At 40.5% G+C, this 22,424-nt stretch overlaps 1 protein-coding gene across 2 annotated transcripts in view; it reads left to right on the top strand.

The window, feature by feature from the left end:
- Positions 1-22,424, top strand: part of DOCK1 (dedicator of cytokinesis 1) — a 276,152-nt gene that overhangs the window by 30,319 nt on the left and 223,409 nt on the right. Inside the window, exons 5-18 of one of the 2 annotated variants that reach the window (XM_029962000.1) lie at positions 1,758-1,854; positions 5,208-5,356; positions 8,448-8,583; positions 9,195-9,352; positions 10,067-10,148; positions 10,858-10,993; positions 11,322-11,394; positions 13,638-13,717; positions 15,989-16,114; positions 17,304-17,428; positions 17,745-17,843; positions 18,541-18,613; positions 19,826-19,929; positions 20,327-20,510. In XM_029962000.1, the coding sequence (XP_029817860.1) occupies positions 1,758-1,854; positions 5,208-5,356; positions 8,448-8,583; positions 9,195-9,352; positions 10,067-10,148; positions 10,858-10,993; positions 11,322-11,394; positions 13,638-13,717; positions 15,989-16,114; positions 17,304-17,428; positions 17,745-17,843; positions 18,541-18,613; positions 19,826-19,929; positions 20,327-20,510 (1,622 nt within the window). Of the gene's footprint in view, positions 1-1,757; positions 1,855-5,207; positions 5,357-8,447; positions 8,584-9,194; positions 9,353-10,066; positions 10,149-10,857; positions 10,994-11,321; positions 11,395-13,574; positions 13,718-15,988; positions 16,115-17,303; positions 17,429-17,744; positions 17,844-18,540; positions 18,614-19,825; positions 19,930-20,326; positions 20,511-22,424 lie in introns of both variants that reach the window. The other variant, XM_025895744.2, reaches the window with a different exon arrangement.

The raw sequence follows: 22,424 nt of genomic DNA, 5'->3' as shown, positions 1-22,424 counted from the left end.
GCAGAGCTGGATGGGGCTGCCTCGAGCTAAAGCATAACCTTCTCTCTATTCATGGAATTAATAATTTATCATTTCTCTTTATAACTTTTATTACTGTCTAGACTAATAATTACCTAGATTAACTTCCTCCATTCCTCCATCCCTGCCTTCTGCTTTAGTCCAGTGTCAGTTTTCCCAGCTTCTTTTATCTTGCAGCCCTTGAGTCTTATGGCTTCTGTCTGGTGTGTTAAAGAGGCCTTTGATATGAGACACCTTTCTTTTATGTACATGAAATTGAAGTAATTTCTTTATTTTTCTTCAGTTAATCTTGTAGACTGGTCTCCTTGCTGAAAACCATTATCCAGGCATTGTTTTCTGCCTTACTGAGAAGTTATTTTGTGTCCTCTTCCCATCCCTGGCATGTTCAACACTAAATATTTGAGCTGCATTTATTATTTAACAGCTATTCAGATCCTAATATGTCAAATCTGCTTTGCTGGACATGCATGTAAAAGTTTCTAACATTGATATCAAAGTTTAGTTAAAAAACAGGAAAAAACCCCAACCAAATCCCAGAGAAGAAAAAAAGGGAGTGAAATTATTAAATAATTACCCAGGTATGAAATGGAGTGAAACAGGATTAAAATATTTTATTCCTTTGTGCCTGACTTATTTTTACACACCGTTAAATATGTAAATGATCAAACTTCTAATCATGAGATTGCTGCATAATGACATCTTTCTCCCTGATTACAAAACTGCCTTTAAGTACCCTACTTTGGAAATATTAAAAGATCTAGTTGGTGTTTCTTACTTTCACAATTTCAAAACAGGTCATACAGAAACTCTGTGGTGAGAACTTGAATGCCTGAGTTTTCATTGCAAGACCAATATATTGAGGAAAAAAACAATTACAGATTAGTATTGTTGTATTGTAGGTTGTGTATATGTGGCTTTTATCTGGCTTCTGGTGAAATAAATGTCTCAGTAATAGATGTTTTGGTAAGGTGTGTCTTGATATCCTTGTGAGTATGGAAATAAGGAGAGGGTGGGAAAAGTTTACAAGGACATGAAGTGATAGGACAAGGGGGAATGGCCTTAAGATGAAGAAGGGAAGGTTTGGATTAGGTATTGAGAAGAAATTGTTCCCTGTGAGGGTGGGGAGGGGCTGGCACAGGTTGCCCAGAGAAGCTGTGGCTGCCCCTGGATCCCTGGAAGTGTCCAAGGCAAGATTGGATGGGTCTTGGAGCAACCTGGGCTAGTGGAAGGTGTCCCTGCCCATGGCAGATCTTTAGGGCCCCTTCCAACCCAAACCATTCTGTGGTTCCATAGTCTCAGCCCATCCAAGTACCCTTTATGTGGTGTGTCTGTACTGGTTTACCTCTTCAGTATCTCATAACATCATCTTTTTGCTTATAAATTTATAGTAAATGATGTTACTTTCAACCTTGTATTATTGTCTTTGGAAATGAGCAGTTCCTTCTTAGGAATGGTTCTGGATTAGATGATTTAGATTGGACATTAGGATAAAAATTTTCACAGGAGGGGTTGTCCAGCCCTGGCACAGCTGCCCAGGGCAGTGTTTGAGTCACCATCCCTGAAAGTGTTCAAAACATGTGTGGATGTGGCAGTTGAGGACATGGTTTATTGGTGAACATGGTGGTGCTGCTGGTTGGACTTGGATCTTAAAAGTCTTTTAAACCTTAAGTTTCTGTGATTCTGTGTTCTCACTCAAAAGTACTACTTAATTCAGCCTTTTTTTCCCTCCACCTCCTCAGCCAACACGAAACAGTGATCCCCAATGAGCTCCCCTTGATTCAGGAGGTCACCACCACACTCCGGGAATGGTCCATAATATGGAGGCAATTATATGTTGTAAGTAACAACTGAGGAAAACATTTACACAGGTAATGGTTTGTGGAAAGAATAGTACTGGGAAGGGAGAAGAAGGAAGGAACTACTAATGGTGAAGGAAGTATTAATGCAATTCCCCTTCTCTTACTATTTCTAGTGACTACTTGTAGTACTGAAAAGCTCTTCAGCATCTTCTCTGTTAAAGCAAAAAATCTCTGTAGTGATTCTCTTGCATGTTTTCTCAAATCCCATGTATTTATTGTGCAGAATCAGTTTTTTAGAGTGTTACCTTGATCTAGGAATAATTTGTTAAGCAATTATGACCCATTTTGCATGGGGGTTCTGTTATACAGAATACACTGGATTTTTAAGATGTAGACAGATTTGGAATAATCTAACATATAATAATATTAATTAAGAAAATAGTTTTCAGGGCAGTTCGTAAGGCTGTCTATGTTATGAAGTAAATGAATATTTAATGTTGAGTTTGCAGATGTAAACTTAAACCTTTGTAAAATCATCACTGTAGGCCTTTTTCCTCTCAGTATTTTTATACTTGAAGTTAATTGTTCCCAGTTTATCCCGACCTTTAAGTTACATACCCGATTATTTTCATGTGCTAAGCTTCCAAGCACATAAGAATATATTCTTAGGAATTTATAGTAATAAGCATTGATAGTCTCTCAGATGGGAAAACAGGAAAACACAGATGCAAGTGCAAATAAGTAAGGTCAAGAGTTTAAACTTACACCTAAAAGTGCAATTCAGATGCAAAGCAACACCTGCTGTGAGATTTAAGGTGCCCTGGCTCACGCTTCTTGTGCTCTCATGTTGCAAGGTCACTGTAACAAGATAATGGGAACATGAAAGTCTTTTATTTAAAGTAGGATTTAATTCGGAGTCTGTTTCCTATAAATGTGTTTGAAATCTTCTATCATAAAAGTGCAAGCTGGGTAATGAAGGCACCAACTGGAAATGAAGATGTTTGTGTTGACTAATGTGTTTTTTAATCACACCCATGAAAATAAAGATTAGAAATACAGTGTAATGGAAATGATGCAGTGTTGCAGAGTAAAGGAAGAAGGATAATATCTTACATGAAGAGAAGCAGATTGTATATTAAAGAGAGAACTTTAACATGATGTTATAGTAGAGAGGTTGTGCTGAGGAGCAAGGAAGAAGTAGGGAGGCAGAAGCAAAGCAGGAGGAACAGAGTCTCAGAAGGGCACTGAGAACAGCCTTGCCCTTAGTTCCGTTGCTATAGAATCATGGAATGGTTTGGGTTGGAAGGGACCTTAAAGCTCATCCAGTTCCACCCCCTGCCTTGGGCAGGGACACCTTCCACTAGCCCAGGTTGCTCCAAGCCCTGTCCAACCTGGCCTTGGACAATTCCAGGGATGGGGCAGCCACAGCTTCTCTGGGCAACCTGTGCCAGGGCCTCACCACCCTCACAGGGAAGAATTTTTTCCTAATATCTAATCTAAATCTTCCCTCCTTCAGCTTAAAGCTGAATTCCCCCTTATCCTCACACTCCATGCCCTGTGGGCTGCTGAGGACACCGAGAATTACATTTTGACCTGATGTCCTTTTTGGGGGATTATCCTGAGTGTGAAGTCTGGTATTTCCTAATGTCAGAGAAATACTGTTTTGTGAACCACACAAGACCTCATTGCAGTGCACATATAATAGGAAAGAAGGAATAGCAGAGAAACATTGTTAGGAGTTTTCTTCCCATGACATATGTGCTTTTTTTAGTAGTAAATATTCTCCTTGCTGTTAATTTTTAACATCTCATTTGTCAGCCATTTATGTCCATGAACACATGTGACAGCTACACCTTTTGGAGTGAGTCCAGAAGAGGTCATGAAGTTGATTAGAGGGTTGAAGCATCTTTCCTACAGGGAAAGGCTGAGAGAACTGGGAACCTGGAAAAGAGAAGGCTTTGGAGTGAAATATTAGTGTGACCTTCCAGGACCTGAAGGAGCCCACAAGAAAGATGGGGAGAGACTATTTGCAAGGGCCTGGAGTGACAGGACAAGGGGGAATGGCTTCAAACTGACAGGGAGTAGGTTTCCATTGGATTTTAGGGAAAAATTCAAGGCAACCCCTGTCACAGCTTTACTCTGGGTAGGTAGATCATGAGTTTGTATGTCAAGGATATCTGTTGGATTAATTGCATGTGGTCAGCTGCCAGAAAGAGCACTGGTGCAGTGGGATTGCTTTATCAGGGGAGCTTTGTTTTACTGGAGGTAGCTGGTTCCAAACTGGGTAATCTGCAGACTACACAGACATTCCATGTTGTCCGTATCTTGCGTATCAAAAACCATTAAATGGGCACATTTATACCTTTATTCAGTTTGTCATTCGAGTTTAAATATTGAATGGATACTCAGCTTTCATTTCCACAAAGCAGAGGACGTGGCATGTTTTCCCTCTCCCCAGTTTATGATTGCCTGCAGCATTGAAAATCAGGAACCACTTTCCCATTTGGATTTGTCTGTATTTTGCTCCCAGCCATATGTGCCTCTTGTGTCTTTCTCTGCTACATTACAGAGCTTTTAATAATGGGCATTTTCTCACTGTGAAGGTTCTCCCACTATAATCAAGGCAGCTTTTGGATAATCTGAACAGACTGAAGTCTTTAAGTTTCACAGTTAGATATCCTTTTTCCCAGAGTCTTGGAATCATTATGTTCTTTTCCTGCATCTTCTGCAGTTTTTCTTTCTCTCTTATATATAGTGGGGAATTTTATTGTAATTATTTAATTATTCTTAGGTTAGCTGAGTGTTTCCAAGTGAAGTTTGTATATACTGCTGACACTGTTTAATATCCACAGTTCCAGGCTTTAAAAATAATTTAGGTATTTAACTTCCTCTGAGGTTTAATGTTTTCCTGGTTTTTCACTGTCCTTTAGCTGTTACCTGTACTGATGTACTTGACTTTGCACCCTGAGGGATTTTAAAGTGTTGTTCTGAAGGTTTAACTAGGGAGGGGAAGGATTCTCCAATCTGTTGCAGATGGACTTTTGCAGAACTTGAACCTCTTGCTGTTAAAATGAACCATTTTTAGTCCTGTTCTGCTCAGGACAGAGAGTCATTGAATAAAGTTACCTGTGAATATTCCCCTAGAATGCCTGAATACAGCATGACCCAGGTTTTAAGGTGTCATAAACACAAACTTTTACACCCATTTAGAGCCCTAAAGCTGAATGTCAGACTCTGTATTCGGTGTTCTGTGCTATAAAAAATTAAGCTCCCATTTTAGAGCTGTTGTAGACTTTCACCCTTTAAATTCATGTTTTATAATTGCAATTAATTCTGTGTATTTAAAAGGGCTTCACAACTAACTTCTGCCCCTCTTTTCCCTCCCAACAGCAGGACAACAGGGAAATGTTCCGCAACGTGAGGCACATGATTTATGATCTCATTGAGTGGAGATCCCAAATCCTGTCTGGGACACTGCCCCAAGATGAGCTCAAGGAACTGAAAAAGAAAGTGACTGCCAAAATTGATTATGGCAACAGGTTTGTGAATGGTATTTTCCAAGTTTTTGTGCTTTTATTCTTGTTTTTATGGAGATGTGATAGTTGTATATTAACAGCTCTGTTAAAGCAATGTAAAGATTGAAGTTCATGCAGCATCTTTATAATATGTAAAGTGGAATCCATATATCTCTCTCATGATGATATTATCAATTTGTTATTTTTAAGGGCAATTCAAAAGTGCAAGTTTTGCTTCCATTCAAAATATAACTTAAACTCCACTTGCTTCTGCAGCACAAACAGTTGTGGCCCTCTCAGCACCACCAGCTGTGTGTGCCCTGGAGTCACTCAGCTAAATGTGATGGTGAAGGATTTGGCTCAGAAGCATCATTTAGCTCAGTGTTCCTCTATTTCCATGGCATCCTGCTGGTAGCAGAAGATTAACAGACAGATTTCATAAAAGAAAGTATCTATTTAGCAGAAGAGAATTGAAGTTGGGAAGAAAATATTGACCAAAACCTGTAGTTTGCATATGTTAGGTATTTTAGTAATGTATTCTCTCTGCAAACAGTCTGGATTTAAGCATGATTTTTTAAAATAAAAGTTGTCTATACAGTTATAACTTTCCATTTTGATCAAAAATGAGAAATCTCCTGTTGCACTTCAGTCAGGACATTATTTGAAGCAGTGTATTGGACACTGAGAGACAATATTGTAGTGCTCCCTTCCAGTCCTACCTGTTCTGTGGGATCCTGTAGTCCTGCACACCTGGGGACTGAAGAAGTTTTCACCAAACCAATCTTTAAATCCTTTGTGATGTAAATATCTCATCAGATTTTAGCTATTTGTGCTAAATTCCTTAAGAACTGCCAAATTTGCAGTATTTGTTTGTGCACTTGATCAGCAAAAGCTGTGATTTAAAAAAAAGAAATGAAAAAAATACTCAGTGACTGCATTCAGTCAGTAATTATCATTTATAATCCAAGATATGGACGACTGTACCTCTGTACACAATTAACCAGATGTTGTTGGTATTATTTGTTTGGCTACTGTATTTTACCATCTGTCCAAGGAGTTGGTAAAAGTTACTTTGAATAACCTCCAGATGCTCAGCCTTCAAATACAATGGAACATCTTGTGCTGTGCTTTATATTCATGATGTTCTGATGGACTAATTAAGTGATCACAATGTTCTCTGGGGGGTTCAGGAGGGAGGTGAATTCCAACTTCTGAGTAAATACTCACAACTGAAAGATAACATATGTTTCTAATAGTCCTACATTTATTGTGTCTAAAAGAGGCATGAATGGTGATTTCAGTGTCCAGACAGAAAGAATTCATTATGTGTTTTATAAATACGAAATGATCTTTAAGGTCCCTTCCAACCCAAACCATTCTAAACGTTTTCTGTTCTAATCATACCCAACCTTTTCCTGATTTGTGAAATACTGATTTGTAAATAAGATTTATTTCTATAAATAGAGCCAAACGTTTTTTACAGCATGTTGTCAGAATAACTGAGGAAGTAAAAATGGCCTTAGGAATCTGTATTTTTAAAATCTTTCTGAAATTGGGTCAGGTAATTTTGTTGTGAAAACATCTTTTTTTTGTTCAGTTGCAAAAATCTGTAACTGGGACACTTAGGAAAAAAAAAAATCCAGATTTTTTTCCAAGCATCATTTGCAAGTTAAAGGATGAAACAAAGGAATCGAATCAAAGTGTTAGCTTTGACTTATTTGACAGTCTGTGCAAACGTTCTTGTCCCACTGGTGTCATAGGCCGGGTGATGAGCCTTTCCCTGAATTCCTGAGGTACCATTTCCTCTGCTCCAGGCAGTTCCTCCTATGGAAGGACCCTGCAGGACTGGCAGTTCCAGCACAAGTGCTCAGTGGGTGTATCTCCTGCTGTGGCTGCTGTCCAGGAAACAGTAGTAGGGAGGAGCAAGACTCTTTTGGCTGCTTTTCTGTTTGCTTTCAATGATGAAACCGTTTTCTCACTAAAAAAATTCATCCGGGAGCTTGATATTCCAGGGATGTTTGAGTTTCATGGTGGCTGCAACCAGTTACAGAGCAGAACTTGGGAGGTGTTGCTTAAAAATCTCCTGCCTTCACTCTGCAACTTGAGTGATGTTTCTCTCCCCTTGAATTAATTCAATGCAATTATTGGAGGGGTTTGTGTGTTGACCCTGCTTCAGGCTTTAACACCTCCAGGTCTCCCTCTGTGCAAGAAGGGATGAAGAGAGATCCTTTAAGTCCATGAAACTCATCTTTGTCTGCCACAACTCCTGTTCTTTAAGTACTTCCAGGTTCTGTCCAAGGGGGAATTTACTTTCAGATAAACCATCAACCTCTGAGTGAATTATCAGACACAGCAAATGTGATTTTTAAGCTCGTTGATCAAACATTTCAAACCCACAGTTACAGCAGCTCCATCATGAGAGCTGAGTGCAGAGTTAGAGGGAGAAAATAGAGACCTGGTGGATTGGGATGGAGGTGAGAAGGTCAGTCTTAGGGAGAGGACCTGACTTTTTTAATCCTTGGTTCTGCTGCCAGCACTGTACCAACTTGGAAAAATGTGAAAGGTCTGTCCTAAGACTGGATTTGATTATGGCAGAAACCTTTCTGTCTGCAGAAGGTAATCGTGGATGTTAACACCCTGCTGACACAAATCTGGCTTCTGCTTTAAATAAAGGGAGACAGTTCATGCCTACTTGGATCTCATAGGGTTTGGGTAAAACAGGAATTTGCTGCGTTGGAGGAGGAGGAGAAGGTGGAGTGGGATGGGATGAAAGGAACTGCCTGTGGTGGGACTGTAGTGGTTGGTTGTTCAGTGGTTGTTGGATGAATCTGAGGAGGAGACAAAATCTCTTGCAAATTTAGTTGTTTAAGAAATTACTTCCCCAGCTTTTCTGCTGTTTCGTTTACATCAGTTCTCTCTGTGCTGTGGCAATAAGTGATTTCCAGCCAGGAATGCTTATCTCCAGTGTTGGTGACATGTTAAATTACATTATCATGTATCAGATAATGTGTTTTTCTCTCATATGTCAAGTGTGCAAGTTAAACACTTGGCAGGTGATTTTTAAGCCTTTATTTGAGCGCTGTTAATTCACAAGCATATTTTCTTGTTTGCTTAGAATTCTTGATTTAGATCTGGTGGTTAGAGATGAGGATGGCAACATTTTGGACCCAGAGCAGACCAGCACCATTAGCCTTTTCAGAGCACATGAAATAGCTTCCAAGCAAGTTGAAGAGAGGCTACAGGAGGAAAAAGTAAGATACACTGAACACTGTGGCTTTTCCCTTTCAACATAAGACTGTAAACTAATTGGATGTCTGTTGTTTTTAGCATTGCAAATGAGGAATTTGATATTTTTGTGAAGAGTTATCAGGCTTAAACATTTTGTAAGAACTTGTCTGTCTTAGGTTGTTTTTTTATCTTCCTTTAAAGGATTTAGTAGAATTTATGGTCGAGATCTGTAAGTTTGTGGGAAGTAGAAATTGTGCTGTTTCCTTTCCTGTCTTTCTTGGTGCTCTGTACCTGTCAGAAAAACAGCAGGCAAAGCAAGGAACAAACTTCCTGGGTTTTGTCAAGTATATTCGAGGCTCTATTTTTTTCCTCCATATGTTTAACTCTCTTTTTAATAACTGGAGACATCTCTTTTCCTTGTTTTTTTTTTTCTTTTACTCTCTCCTTATGGTGTGGCACTTGAAGACAGATCCAGAAAACACTGTCATAAATCCTGATATAAACAAAGATCAAGAAATAGACACTTAAAAAAACCCCCCCTTCTTCTGTCTGAAAGGTTTTAGGAAAGTTTTATAGCGGTAGAATATCTGTTAGGTTGAGTTAAACTTTATTTTCTTCTGTTCTTGAATTGCAGTCTCAGAAACAGAATATCGATATCAACAGACAAGCCAAGTTTGCTGCCACCCCTTCCTTTGCTTTATTTGTAAATTTAAAAAATGTGGTCTGTAAAATAGGAGAAGATGCTGAAGTCCTCATGTCTCTGTATGATCCACTGGAATCAAAATTTATCAGGTTAGTGCACTCTTCAGTGTAACCCCTAAGCTGTGCTTACTCAGTTCTAGTAGTGAGGTAGTTTTGGGGCTCATGAAAGTCAAATTTCTGTGAAAGGCATAGGCAAGTCCCTGGGTACATCTGAGATTCAGGGTTTTGCTGTTCCTCATCAGGCTGTCCTGTGGTTCCCCAAGAGCAGATCTCATGTGAGAGGTGAACACACCGGCAAGGTGTGAGCCCTCCCTTAGCTGCAGAAATTCTCACACTCTGTTGCTAAAGAGTTGTTTGCTTTATAAAAATAATATACACTAAGGGAAATGCCAGCTCTCCACTACATATTCACTTGTTCAGGATAAGCAGATGGGGTTTAAAAGAGTCTTCTGTAAATTCTGAAGTTGATTTTTATCTGCTTATGTTAAAGTGATAGGACAAAGGGAAAATGGCTTTAAGCTGAAGGAGGGTTAGATGGGATATTGGGAAAAAACTGTTCCCTGTGAGGGTGGTGAGGCCCTGGCACAGGTTGCCCAGAGAAACTGTGGCTGCCCCATCCCTGGAAATGTCCAAGGCCAGGTTGGATGGGGCTTGGAGCAACCTGGGCTAGTGGAAGGTGTCCCTGCCTGTGGCAGGGGGTGGAACAAGATGGTCTTTAATGTCCCTTCCAACCCAAACCATCCTGAGATTCTGCTGTTCTATGAAATAAAAAAAAAATCATCTCACAAGACTGTTTTTTTTCAGTGAAAACTACTTGGTGCGATGGTCGAGCTGCGGGCTGCCCAAGGACATCGACAGGCTGCACAACCTGCGCGCCGTGTTCACCGTGAGTGCGGCCTGCTCTGAGGGCGCTCCCGGCAGAGCTGGGGGTGACGGGGGGATATGATCTGTGTGGGGTTACCTCTCCTGGGAGTGCGGCTTCCTACAAAAGAAAGGCTGGAGAGGGACTTTGGACAAAGGCATGGAGGGACAGGACAAGAGGGAATGGCTTCCCACTGCCAGAGGGCAGGGATAGATGGGATATTGGGAAGGGATTCTTCCCCGTGAGGGTGGTGAGACCCTGGCACAGGTTACCCAGAGAAGCTGTGGCTGCCCCATCCCTGGAAGTGTTAAAAGCTGGATAGGATGGGGCTTGGAGCAACATGGTCTAGTGGAATGTGTCCCTGCCCATGGCAGGGGTTGGAACAGGATAAAATTTAGGGCCCTTTCCAACCCAAACCAGTCAGGGATTCTACGCTGGCAAAGGCTCACGTGAGACATTTCCCATAAGTGATCCACTAAACATTCTCAGCTCCAGGCTAAAACTAAATCTACTCTTCGAAAATTTAACATATTAGAAATGGTTTGGCCTCCAAAGCAATTAATTTACACAGAAGTCAAGATAAGATGTTTATATGCTATAACAAAAACACTTTGCCCTGGTGCCAGAGGCGTGCACAACGGAGGCAAATTCTGAGCAGCAAACCTTCTACCTACTGAAATGGAACTTGAAATCCTATTAATATGATGTAACCTGGTGAAACGACTCTTTCTAGGACCTGGGTAGCAAAGACCTGAAGAGAGAGAAAATCAGTTTTGTGTGTCAGATTGTAAGAGTTGGCAGAATGGAGCTGAGGGACAACAACACCAGGAAACTCACGTCCGGACTGCGGAGACCTTTTGGGGTGGCAGGTAACTGTGCTGGATCTCTCCATATCATCTCTTGCACAGAAATTGGGTGTGTGAAACTCCTGTGGGGTTGTATAAACTCAGAGTTGTTCCAAATGTAATCAGACTGATGTATCAAACAAATTACTGTGGCTTCCAGGACTTGTGTTAGAGGTGCCAAAGGTTATTTGCAATGTGTTGTTGTTCCATAGGAAAATTCTGAGATTACATAGTTAATAATTCTATCCCTCTTCTGGGTTGTTCTGTTGCTTCTAGTCTCCCGGGGTGTTCCCTTTGCCCCCCTCTTCCCATGTTGATCCCTTAATTCAGTACCCTTTGTTTTTCTTTGCAGTGATGGATGTTACTGACATAATTAACGGGAAGGTTGATGATGAGGACAAACAGCACTTCATCCCATTCCAACCGTAAGTAGGAAAGAGTTTAAAGAATAGCAGAAGGGAAAATATTAAGAATTCAACTTTGATTTTTAAAAAAACAGTCGATATTCTGAAATTAATTTATTTAGTGAGGTATTTTATTTTGAGTAGTACGTGCTAATATATCTTCTTGATTATTTCCCATTAGTCATAACTTTTGGGGTTTCTTAAGTTTGAATTCAAAGCCTGCATTCCCAGTTTTGCAGCATTGTTTTGTTTTTATTTAAACATGGTGATAATCAGGGTGATAATGTGTGAGAGGTGAAACACTTGAATAAATTCATTCTGAGTTTATATCTGCCTGAGATGGATAAAGACCAGCAGTGTTACTAACATCCAGTGCAGGTGACTTCTGTGGATTTAGTAAATGATAACATTTATCTGTTCCTTGGTAGGAGATGGAATTTCATAGCCACAGTAATGAGAATCAAAACAAAAACTGGGGATTTGAAGGATGGCTTGATAAACCTCCTGCAGTATCTTCTCATAATTCAACTTTATCATGCCAGACTTTTACCAGAAACCTTAAATGTTTTGGTGGTTGGATACACCTGCTCACAGAATCAGAGAGATCAGTGTCTACATGGACTTGGTCTTAATTCTAGTTATCTGAAACCACAGACCTTCCCACACTGACTCTGAGCTTGTTGACATGGAATATATAGATATGTGCAGAGAAACTGCTTTTAGAAGCAAAAGCTTATTAACAAGTGAGAATGTGTGGGAAATACTCTGTTCCATCCATAGATCATAGGGGTTTTTGTTGTTCCATGAAGCAAGGAAAGGTAGAATGATAAGGCAAATAAAAGTGCATAAAATATGGGTGTTTAGTTTTCCTGTTGTGGGAAATGCTGGAGTGCCATCTGTTCCAAAAGGCAAAACATAGTTATGGGACCTAAGTTCCTTGATTGATACACTAATGGTATTCAGAGGGGGTTTAATAATATTAAAAAGAAAGGAAGCTTGAAATAATGTTAAATCAACTTTATTTTGAAAAATAGGCCTAATTCAGGAAGCCCTTGTGGTTTGAAGGTGTAGGGCTGGTGAGAGGACTGCAAGACATATGCAGGTGCTGCAGAAGGTGTTAATGAGAAAATCAAAGTACAATTCCATTTTGCAAGGAAACCATAGGTTTTTAGGAAAGAGTAGCATATGTTTATTGCAAGGTAAACAATAGCAAGTTTATTTTTTAGTGAGTGTGGAAGTAAGCAATGAAAATGAACATTTGTGTATCAAAGTGGATGCTAATGGAACATCTAGTTTTCTGCTCCATTAACACTGATTTATTTTTTTCTGTGTAGACAAATCAGATTTTTGGAAAAGATGTACACTGTGACTTTTTTTTTCTTTCCCCCTGTAATAAATTAAAACATTCTTCTGAAAAAAGTATGTTCCAAAGAACACGAATAACGTGGAATCGCGTGCTGAGCGCTGGTGTCGTTATTTCCAACGTAGGCTTATGCTGTTCATATGAGCCACATTTTTCTCCTCATTCCATGCTTTGTTTCTGTTGTACCACACACAATTCTGTTTTCACATCTTTGTTTGTTTGTATTCATTCACTAGCCACCGACACAATGGCTGTCAAAAGCACTTGGCGAGATTACTTCAGTGCCACTTAATGCTGCTGTTTATTTATAGTTCCCATCTTTCCATTTATTCCCCAAGTTTAACAGAACGTTTGGGTTATCTGCTTTTCTCCTCCTTTTTCTGTGAGATTTATGGTAGCTTTTCCTTCAGACACCCTGCACTGCTGCTTTACCTGTGGAATGGCAGAGGTGACCCTGGAGGTGTTGCAGGGCCAGCCTGCTGTATATATGTATTTATATTAAAGGGAAAACTGCCTGTGTGGGTTTTCACTGCTTAACTGGGGGTTCTGAGGTGGGAGACCTTCCTCTGCTCACGGAGGAGGGCAGTGGGGCTGTGCATGTCCCTGAGGGGAGCAGTAACATGCCAGGTGTGCTGTACTCTCTGGTAGACCAGCGTTCTTCTGATTAATGATCTTCCTCTGTCTTTCTTGTCACCTTTCCTGTCCTCTGTCTTGCGTTGACTAATAAACACTCTTTGTCACAACTATGATACGATCTTTTGTGTTCCCTTGTCACTGTGACTTCTGGTTTTCTGTGCCCCTTTGTTTCCTGGTGTTGGTCGTCATGTGCATCCTCCAGGCTAGCGTTGGATGACGCCATTCGACACAAGCAGCTGAACATATCATCCCGTTTTTCACCCAGGGTGGCAGGGGAGAATGATTTCCTTCAGACTGTTATAAACAAAGTGATTGCTGCTAAAGAAGTCAACCACAAGGGTCAGGGTAGGTGCCCTTCTTTATCTACACCCCAGTGCCTAAAACTGCTCGTCTCCTGATTTGCAACGTGATGATGATTTGAATTTTGCTTGTTCACTGCTCTTTGGTGACAGAAAAGGTGTTGGCATGACTCTTCCCACCTTCAGGGCTCATTCTGATATGCCCCCCTGCCCTACATCTTTTCCCCCTGCCCCACGTTGACTCTACAGGTTGCATCACTGTTCATGTCTTGGATGTCTTTATGTTTCTACTGGAGCTACTGGAGACATGAGGAGGGGTCTGGAGCATCTCTCTTATGAGGAGAGACTGTGGGAACTGGGCCTCTTTAGTGTGGAGAAGAGAAGGCTGACATGGGATCTCATCAGTCCATATAAATACCTCCAAGGGATGTCAGAGGATGGTGTCAGACTCTTCTCAGTGGTGCCCAGTGACAGGATGAGGAGCAATGGCCATAAACTAAAACACAAGAAGTCCCACTTCAACATGAGGAAGAACTTCCTTCCATTGAGGGTGGCAAAGCATTGGAACAGCTGCCCAGGGAGGCTGTGGAGTCTCCCTCTCTGGAGACATTCCAACCCCACGTGGATGTGTTCTGGTGTCACCTGCTCTGGGCAGTGGGTTGGACTGGATGATCTCCAGAGGTCCCTTCCAACCTTAACAATTCTGTGATTCCATGCTGGAAATTATGACTCAGGAGTTGGCCGTTGTGCCCTTGAGCTGTGGATTTTGGCCTCCTCATGTGAAAGGGAGAGGTATATTCTCTTCCTTCTTTTCCTTTGCCCTATTTTTCCACTCTGCAGCTGCACTTGCAACATTTGGCTCCCTCCCAGGAAGACCAGGGCATTGTTCCTGCAGCACTGCCCCCACCTGAGCCTGCAGGTGGTGAGGATGGAGCCCGAGCCCTCTCAGACCTGCAGTGGTACCTTCTCTTAGGGGCTGCTCAGAATTCAGTGTACACAGCTGGCATGCAACTCAGCTTCCCAAGTCTGGGTTGGTTTATTCTTGTGTGCGTACAAAACTTCATGATCTGTCCAGTTATTACTGGCTTCAATATTTTCCTGGGATTCTGGATTAATACAGAGTTATGCAAACTAATGCAGAGTTTTCCCCAGACACTGTGTTTCACTGTATCACTTAAACCATATCTGCACAAGAGATCCAAGGAAGATTATATACTTTTTCCTGAATTTTTTTTCTTTACAAATTAATAGCAGATAAAAATCTACATAAACCTTATTTTTGAATTATCCTTTAGCTAAAGAGGAAAATTTAGATCTGCTTTTCCTCCCCTTGTTTTCACGTACAACCAGCGTGTATCAGAAAGGAGGAAACGTTTCAGCTTTTTGGATTCATTTCAGATTCTTTCCCCCACAAAAAGAAAGAAATGCCCAAGCAAAGAGGGAAAGATTGAGTTGTTCCTTACCCAGTCAGTGCAGGTACAGTTGCTGTTTGGTGAAATAGCTGCTGTCAGAACCATCTCTGGCAGCAAGTCGGCACAGAGCCTTTTACAGAGATAACATAGAGGAGACAGCAAGCTGCCAACTGTGTACAAAATGAATGTACAGTTAATTGTGGTGCAGGATAACCCACAATTTGTTTCATAGATGAATATTTTTGAGGTGTTTTTCATAGATTTTAATTTGAGGATTTTCCTCTGCAAATTGCTGCTGTGATTATTTCATGCTTAAACTTGATTGCCAGTCACTTTACCAAGCGAAAGACTTTTTTGAGGTTTTGTTTTTTTTTTATTTTTATGTTTTTTTTCCATTTTGGCATCTTTCTTTTTACTGTACCAAGTATGCTTGATGCTACTTGGCAAAGCAGCAGCTTTTTAGTGGCTTCTTTTGCTTCTGAAGAGAAAAATATCAACTGTGTAAAGCTGATGCTGTAGATTTCTCTGTGCTCAGAGCAGTAAAAACAACTTATGGGGTGGTGGTGATGAATCATTTTGGGGTAGGGATCTGCTGGTATTCCTTGGTTATAATACTTTATTTTTCCATGCAAATCATTGTTGCCTCTTTTCTTTTTTCCAGTTCAGTTTCATCAGAAACACTGGAACATAATCAGACGTGCTTCTGTGTGCTTCACTCATATTTTTGCTTGAAGTGGCAGGATTTTTTTTGAGTGTTTTAAAATGCTTTGTGTCCTAAATGTTATCTTAATGTGTCTTAATTATTTTAATGTTCTTACATTTTTTTTCAATTTGTAAAAAGAAATCTTTAGTGACTAGGAATAAATCCCACCAGTTTAATAATTGTGGGTTTTTTTACACAACAGGTTTGTGGGTGACTTTGAAACTTCTTCCAGGAGATATCCATCAGATTAGGAAGGAGTTTCCACACTTGGTGGACAGGTCAACAGCTGTGGCTCGGAAAATGGGCTTTCCTGAGATTATTATGCCTGGTAAGCCAGTATGAATTAATGCTTTGTTATATTTTAACCTGCTTTAAATGTCTGTACGTGTGGAAAATTTGGGGGGAAATGAAAAAATAAAAAATTTGACGTATGTTGCATATTAGAAAAAACGGGTCATCGAAAGATTTTGTCTCCAATAAATCTAAAATATTTAGATATACCTGCCACATGTACTGCATCAATAAATAAAAGTACCACTCCCTCCAAAAAAACATGAAATCCCAGTGGCTGTGGAAATTCTCCTTTTTTTTCCAGTGGAAAAAAAAAACCTATACAAAGTGCATGCTTTATATCATCCCCATAGCAGAGGCACATGTAAAACTTATCTCCTGTGATGAATCCAAACCTGAAACAGTTTCGGGGGAACAGGCTTGATTTAGAGATATGCAAGTCTCTTAAGGTTTGTACCAGATTTAGAGAATGTATTTGAAAGAAAGCTGTATCATCTTTATTTAATATGTGCGTTCAGAGGATGTTTAATTCAGGTGTTTACCAAAAAAAAACCCCCACGAAATGGAACGTGGTGCTTCTCAAAATAAAACCTGCCACAAGCAAGAGCAGAACCCTGCACTGTCCTCCTCAGATTGATGGACTCTAGAGGATCCATGAGATGTTTCCAAAGTCTATCCCAGTGCCAGGTCTCCCTGTGGTTGCTGGCAGATGTGTTTGTCAGATGTTTTACTCTCTATCCCGTATGGTGGAAGTGCCTCAGCACCTTGTTTTGATCATATGTTGGCACATAAACCATCTGCCTTGTGAAATTATTGGAAATCCCTCGTTTCCCCTGTTAATTTGCAAAATTTCAGTTGAATTGGGGTGTAGCTGAAGAACATTTTAAGACATAAAGCTAAAAATAACCCTCCCCTGGAACCCCAAACCCAGTGAAAACATCAAACCACTTCCCAATGTAACAAGTTAAACAGAACTCTGTAGGCTGTTAAATATTTTTAAATTGCAAAATGACTGGGCATGGGCTAAATTTACACCTGTGTGGAAACTCATTCTTTCAAATGAATAATGAAAATTGTGTAAAACTAAAACAGGTGGAACTGGTGTTTTAAATGTTTTGCCATGTGTAAGTCTGATTGATTGTTGTTTCTGTGTGTCACTGGTTTCACAAATCACTGGGTTTACTGTGAAAATTGTGAATTACTTTGTGCTTTGCTCTGCCTTTCAGGTGACGTTCGGAATGACATCTATGTCACCTTAGTTCAGGGAGATTTTGACAAAGGCAGTAAAACCACAGCAAAGAATGTGGAAGTTACAGTGTCTGTTTATGATGAAGATGGCAAGAGATTAGAGGTATTAAAGTATTTAATGGCTGGGGGTTTTGATTTTGATACATATCTGTTTAAGCCTTTTCTACATCTTTTTCTGTACTTGTCAGCTGAAGTCCCAATTTTTATTTTCAACCACACTTGCTCCTTTGTCATAATTAAATACATCTTGCCATATCAGTGATGTCCTTTGATATTAATTTCATGAGGAGCTTTGAGCAAGAGCCATTCTGTCTTATTTTGACCTACTTCACTGATTTTTGTTTTTTGTTTTGTTTATTTGAATGAAAAAGACAAGTTTGAGACATGCAAACACTTTCTCTTTCGTTTGTGTTTTGAAGAGTGTTATTTTTCCTGGTGCTGGTGATGAAGCCATCTCAGAGTACAAGTCAGTGATCTATTACCAAGTAAAGCAGCCTCGCTGGTTTGAGACTGTAAAGGTATATAAACTCTTAAAATAACTTCCTCTGTGTGTTAATATGCATTAAATATATATTTCAGTGAGAAGGCTTGAGAAACAAACCTGGGGAAATTTAGTGCAGGTAGTTGTGTTTAGCAGGACAAGGAATAGTTCAGCTAAGGAAGGATTTGACTTTTATTGCATATTGAACTTTATTTCATCCTTTGGTCAACTGTTGTGGGGGCCCTCCAACATCTCTTTAGGAATGGTTTTGCTCTATTTCCATGGAGCTGACCTAGAGAGGCAGAATATTAAGGTTAAAACACAATTGCCATAGCGTTGAACTCATCACTGTTTTGGGATCTGGCTGATTGTGCTTTAAGCTTGGTCCATTTGCTTGGCTAATAACCTTTTCACTTCAATGCCAAGTTTAGATATTACAGAGGAGGCTGATGTTGGCTGCATAAAATACATCCTGTCTGGCTGTAGGCAGTGGGAGCAGGGTCTGTGTGCTGAGAAGGGACTTAGAGCTACTCCCCACAACATCGTTTTGAGTCCAAAGGTGCTTTTGTTGAGTCTGTGAGACAGAAAGTGGCAGAAACCCAGATGTTCTGCTGGGATTTTTAAACATTAATCTGTTTGGAAGTGCCAGGTGTCTTGCTGGGAGATGTCTAGGTGAGATTTTGGGTGCTGTACTGACTGTTTCCTTCCTCCACCCTCTCTCCCGACGCGTGAAGGTCGCAATCCCCATCGAGGACGTGAACCGCAGCCATCTGAGGTTCACCTTCCGCCACCGATCCTCACAGGACTGTGAGTAACTCAACCTCCTCGTTATGGCTCTTGTCACTGCTGCCAAAATCTCCTCAAACAGGCATAACATTCCCAAACTGTAACTGACTGTTGCCATTTTAGTGCAGGATTAAGTTTCTTGCCTGCTTATTTTATGCCTCTTTTCCGCTTTACGCCTCCCTCACTCTTACCTGTCCACAGCAAGTTTTTCCTTTCCTGATCATTGTTTTCTCCAAATCAAATGAAAAGGAGTAAATGGAATTTATTACTAATGGAATAAATCTTTCCATTAGTAACTCAAAGGGGTTGTGGTATTGTATCTCTTAGAGGTAGGTGGGTAGAGAGTAGTAAAAATATTTACCAATGGTTATGTGAAAGAGTTTACAGTTAGCTTAGCATCAACAATTAAAGACTTTGGGATTATGAAGTTTGATTAATAAAACATTTACTTAATTCAGAGGATGATAGTTGCTAAGGAAAACAATGTGCCAAAGTCAGTGTCATAAGTGTCAAAATTATGACTGTGTGCTACAAATTAGTAGAGTTAGAAATGTTTTTATGACTCAAATATTTAGGTTGACCACAGTATAAATAATAAAAAGAGGTCGTTCCTTAGGGCTGCAGGGCTTTCTCACAGGCTCCTTGGGCTGTCTCAGGTTGATTGCACTTTCCTTCTGGTTTTACTTCTTAACTTTGTGATCTCTACTTGTCCTGTTGCTTTGTTTTTATTTAACTTTTGACAGTTGGTTTTGAACAATGAGAGCCAACAATGCATTTTCTAGTTCGTGTTGCTGTAGAGTGGGTCAATTTTCAGAAACTCAGGCACTTCAGCTGTGTAATTATGGATCCAATTTCTGTTTTGCATCTCATGTTCCCCCTTCAAATGTCTGTTGTCAGGGCTCTGTGCCCTGACATCCTCAGTGCTGGTCTTTAAATCCTCAGTCTTGCTTCCAAACACTGCCATTCTTCTAAAAAAACCTGAACTTTCTAAATGCGTCACATTGCAGTTTTATTTTTGAAAAAGTTACCTTAATAAAGCTTTTGGAAAGAACAGATAATATAGAAATATGAAGCATCTGGTTACTGTTGAAGCATCTGGTCTATTGATGTGTTTATTTTGCTTTTTTTTTTTTTGGTTCTATCTCGTGTTTAGAAGACTCTCCTACGTCTTTGAGATTTAAGTATCAAATACTTAATTATGTGGTGATTTGTCTTTTTTCTTTTTTGTAACAGCCAAAGATAAATCTGAGAAAATATTTGCCCTGGCGTTTGTGAAGCTCATGAGATATGATGGGACAACTCTGAGAGATGGAGAACATGACCTTATAGTTTACAAGGTAGAATTTTGACTTTCCATAGCTCTGCTGACTGACTTCTGTTCCAGAATTCCCCAGAAAAATGTGTTCTAGACTGTTCTGTAGATCAAACGACTAAATAGCAAGTACTGTGCAGTTTGTGTGTGTGGCAGATTGAGGATTAAAACTCGAATATGTTTTTTCTGGGCATGTTTTAATTTCAAAGGCACTTGTTACTTAGTTCTGTGTGGATTGGGAGAAGTTACTTCTGTAGCTCTTTTAAATAATCACATCTTGTCTCTTATCTTGGTGCTAAATTTTTGTTGTTAAAGACCCACTGAATAGCTCCAAACCTAAGAAAATCCACTGTAAATGTTAAAATTTTATTATTACCAAGGTTTTCACTTGGTATTTTCTCGTGTTTAAAACATCACTGCAGGCAGAAGCCAAGAAGCTGGAGGATGCCTCGACCTATCTGAGTCTGCCTTCCACCAAAATAGAACTGGAGGAAAAGGGACACTCAGCAACAGGGAAGAGCATGCAGAACCTTGGGAGCTGCACCATCAGCAAAGACTCTTTCCAGATTTCTACTCTAGTTTGTTCAACAAAACTTACCCAGAATGGTGAGTTCATGGAACTGCTGGAGCTTCTGCTCCTCACAGTAGGACTTGGGTTCTCTGTGCTGACTTCTCTGCCTTCTCCATCCCCCTTCCTCTGTGAGTAGATGGTGGTTGTTTGTCTTGAATTACATTGTCTGGGTGCAGCAAAAGCATCTCCTGAGTTTGTGTGTTATCCAGCCTTTGTTTTGCTTTAAAGCAGTACAGGTCTCTGAGCAAACAGAAGAATCCCAAGTTAAATGGGAACAGGGATACTGTTTGCCATATAGCTGAGACTTTTATCCTGAAATACACTGCAAACAAGCTCTGTGGGATTGCACTTTTCCTTGGCTATGAAGGATAGCACTAAGGGAGAGGGTGAGTTTGCTTTCAAGAGGAGGTGATATCACAGCTCTGCTCCCAAATAAGCTGGTTTATGTTATTTCCAAGGTGCAATACCCAGCTCTTACACCCGAAGAAAGCTCTGATGTTTTCTCCTCTCATGCAGAAGGGATGTGAACATGAGAATGTGTTGCATGGAGGTCACTCTTAGGTTCACACATGAACACAGGCTGCTGGCAGTGGAGTTGGCATATTTTGCTTCTTTTAAATAAAACTTGCCTTCTCTACATTTTTCCTGTGTATTCGTCAGCTGGCTCAGTGCACCCAAAGGCTGGGGAAGTCAGAGCTGATGGCAGCCACCAAAGCAAATATTTCACATTTGCAGACTGTGCCCTCTGTGTAATTTTTGTGCTTGGTTGCCATGGAGTGATCCCTTGTTCTTGTGGCTGCTCCAGCAGCAGACTAGGAGTGTGGGTGGGTCATTGAGCCGGGAGTGAGTCATTCCAGGGACCGGGATCCTTCTGTCGTGACTCAGGAGAGGGGATGGATCAGCTGGGAGTTGAACTCGTGCACGAGGGGAGCTTGAGGTGGGGGGGTGGGTGGGAATAATGATGAGATTGGCACGTTAATGAGTTTCCCTGTGTCCAGGGGGAATGCCACTGACAGGGAATACCACTGACAGGGAATGCCACTGCTCAGTACAACTTGGGAGGCAACTCCGAGTTTATTGCGGTGTTTCCAGCGGCGCTTCCCGGGTGTTTCACACGCCGAGCACGTCGGATCCACTGCAGCCTGGCAGGCTCGGAGCCTAAGGGGGCCTTTAGCAAAAAATTGGGATATGGTTTTAGGATTTCACAGCAAAGATGGGATCGTAGCTCCACAGCAAGGCACTGGGAATGGGGGCTGTGGAACACAGGAACCAGCACATAGCATTGAGCTGCTTTTTGTGATATTGGTGTTGTTTTTCCCCTCAGCCTTCCCTGGTGCTTGTTAGTAATTAGAAGTATTTCACGGTGATCAATATATTGATGTTGCCTTCACAGCACTGCTGTTAAAATTAAGACTGAGCATTGTTTTCAGCCTTAATTTACATGTAGTTTGCTTTGAAGGTCTGATCTTTGTTTAGTGTTGCTGTTAATTATGTTGTCTGGGAAACTTTTCCTCCAAGTTGCCAAAGTCTTGTCTTTTCTTCCAAGTATTCTGACATTGTTGAACAAGATCACCGCATGTCCTTGAGTGGTTTAGAAAAGAAGCAAACAAAAAAATCATCATTAAATTCCTCCCTCAAGTGTGAGTTTTCCTCTGAAAGTTGGCAGTGCTCTTCACAGGACAATTTCTGAAGCCGATTTTAAGTTTTGGAAAATTGTTGTTTAATAATTCTCCTTTAATTTTCTTAAAAATAAGTCAGTAAAAACACATGATTATCCTCATTTACCAAAATGTTCAGCCAAAACACATTTTTCTCCTTTTGCTCATCTATAATAGTTCTTTCTTCCCCCCTGCAAGCATCTTAGAATTGGCTTTAAGACTAAATTTTAGTAATTCTGAAAGTATGTGAATAAATCACTTTGCTTTTTCTGCATGGTATTTGGTGGTGCA

The sequence above is a fragment of the Manacus vitellinus genome, unplaced genomic scaffold, assembly GCF_001715985.3.
Source record: "Manacus vitellinus isolate BGI_N305 unplaced genomic scaffold, ASM171598v3 scaffold_40_pilon, whole genome shotgun sequence".
NCBI lineage: Eukaryota > Metazoa > Chordata > Aves > Passeriformes > Pipridae > Manacus > Manacus vitellinus.
Note: the sequence above shows the minus strand (reverse complement) of the source record. Positions and strands in the feature narration are given on the sequence as shown.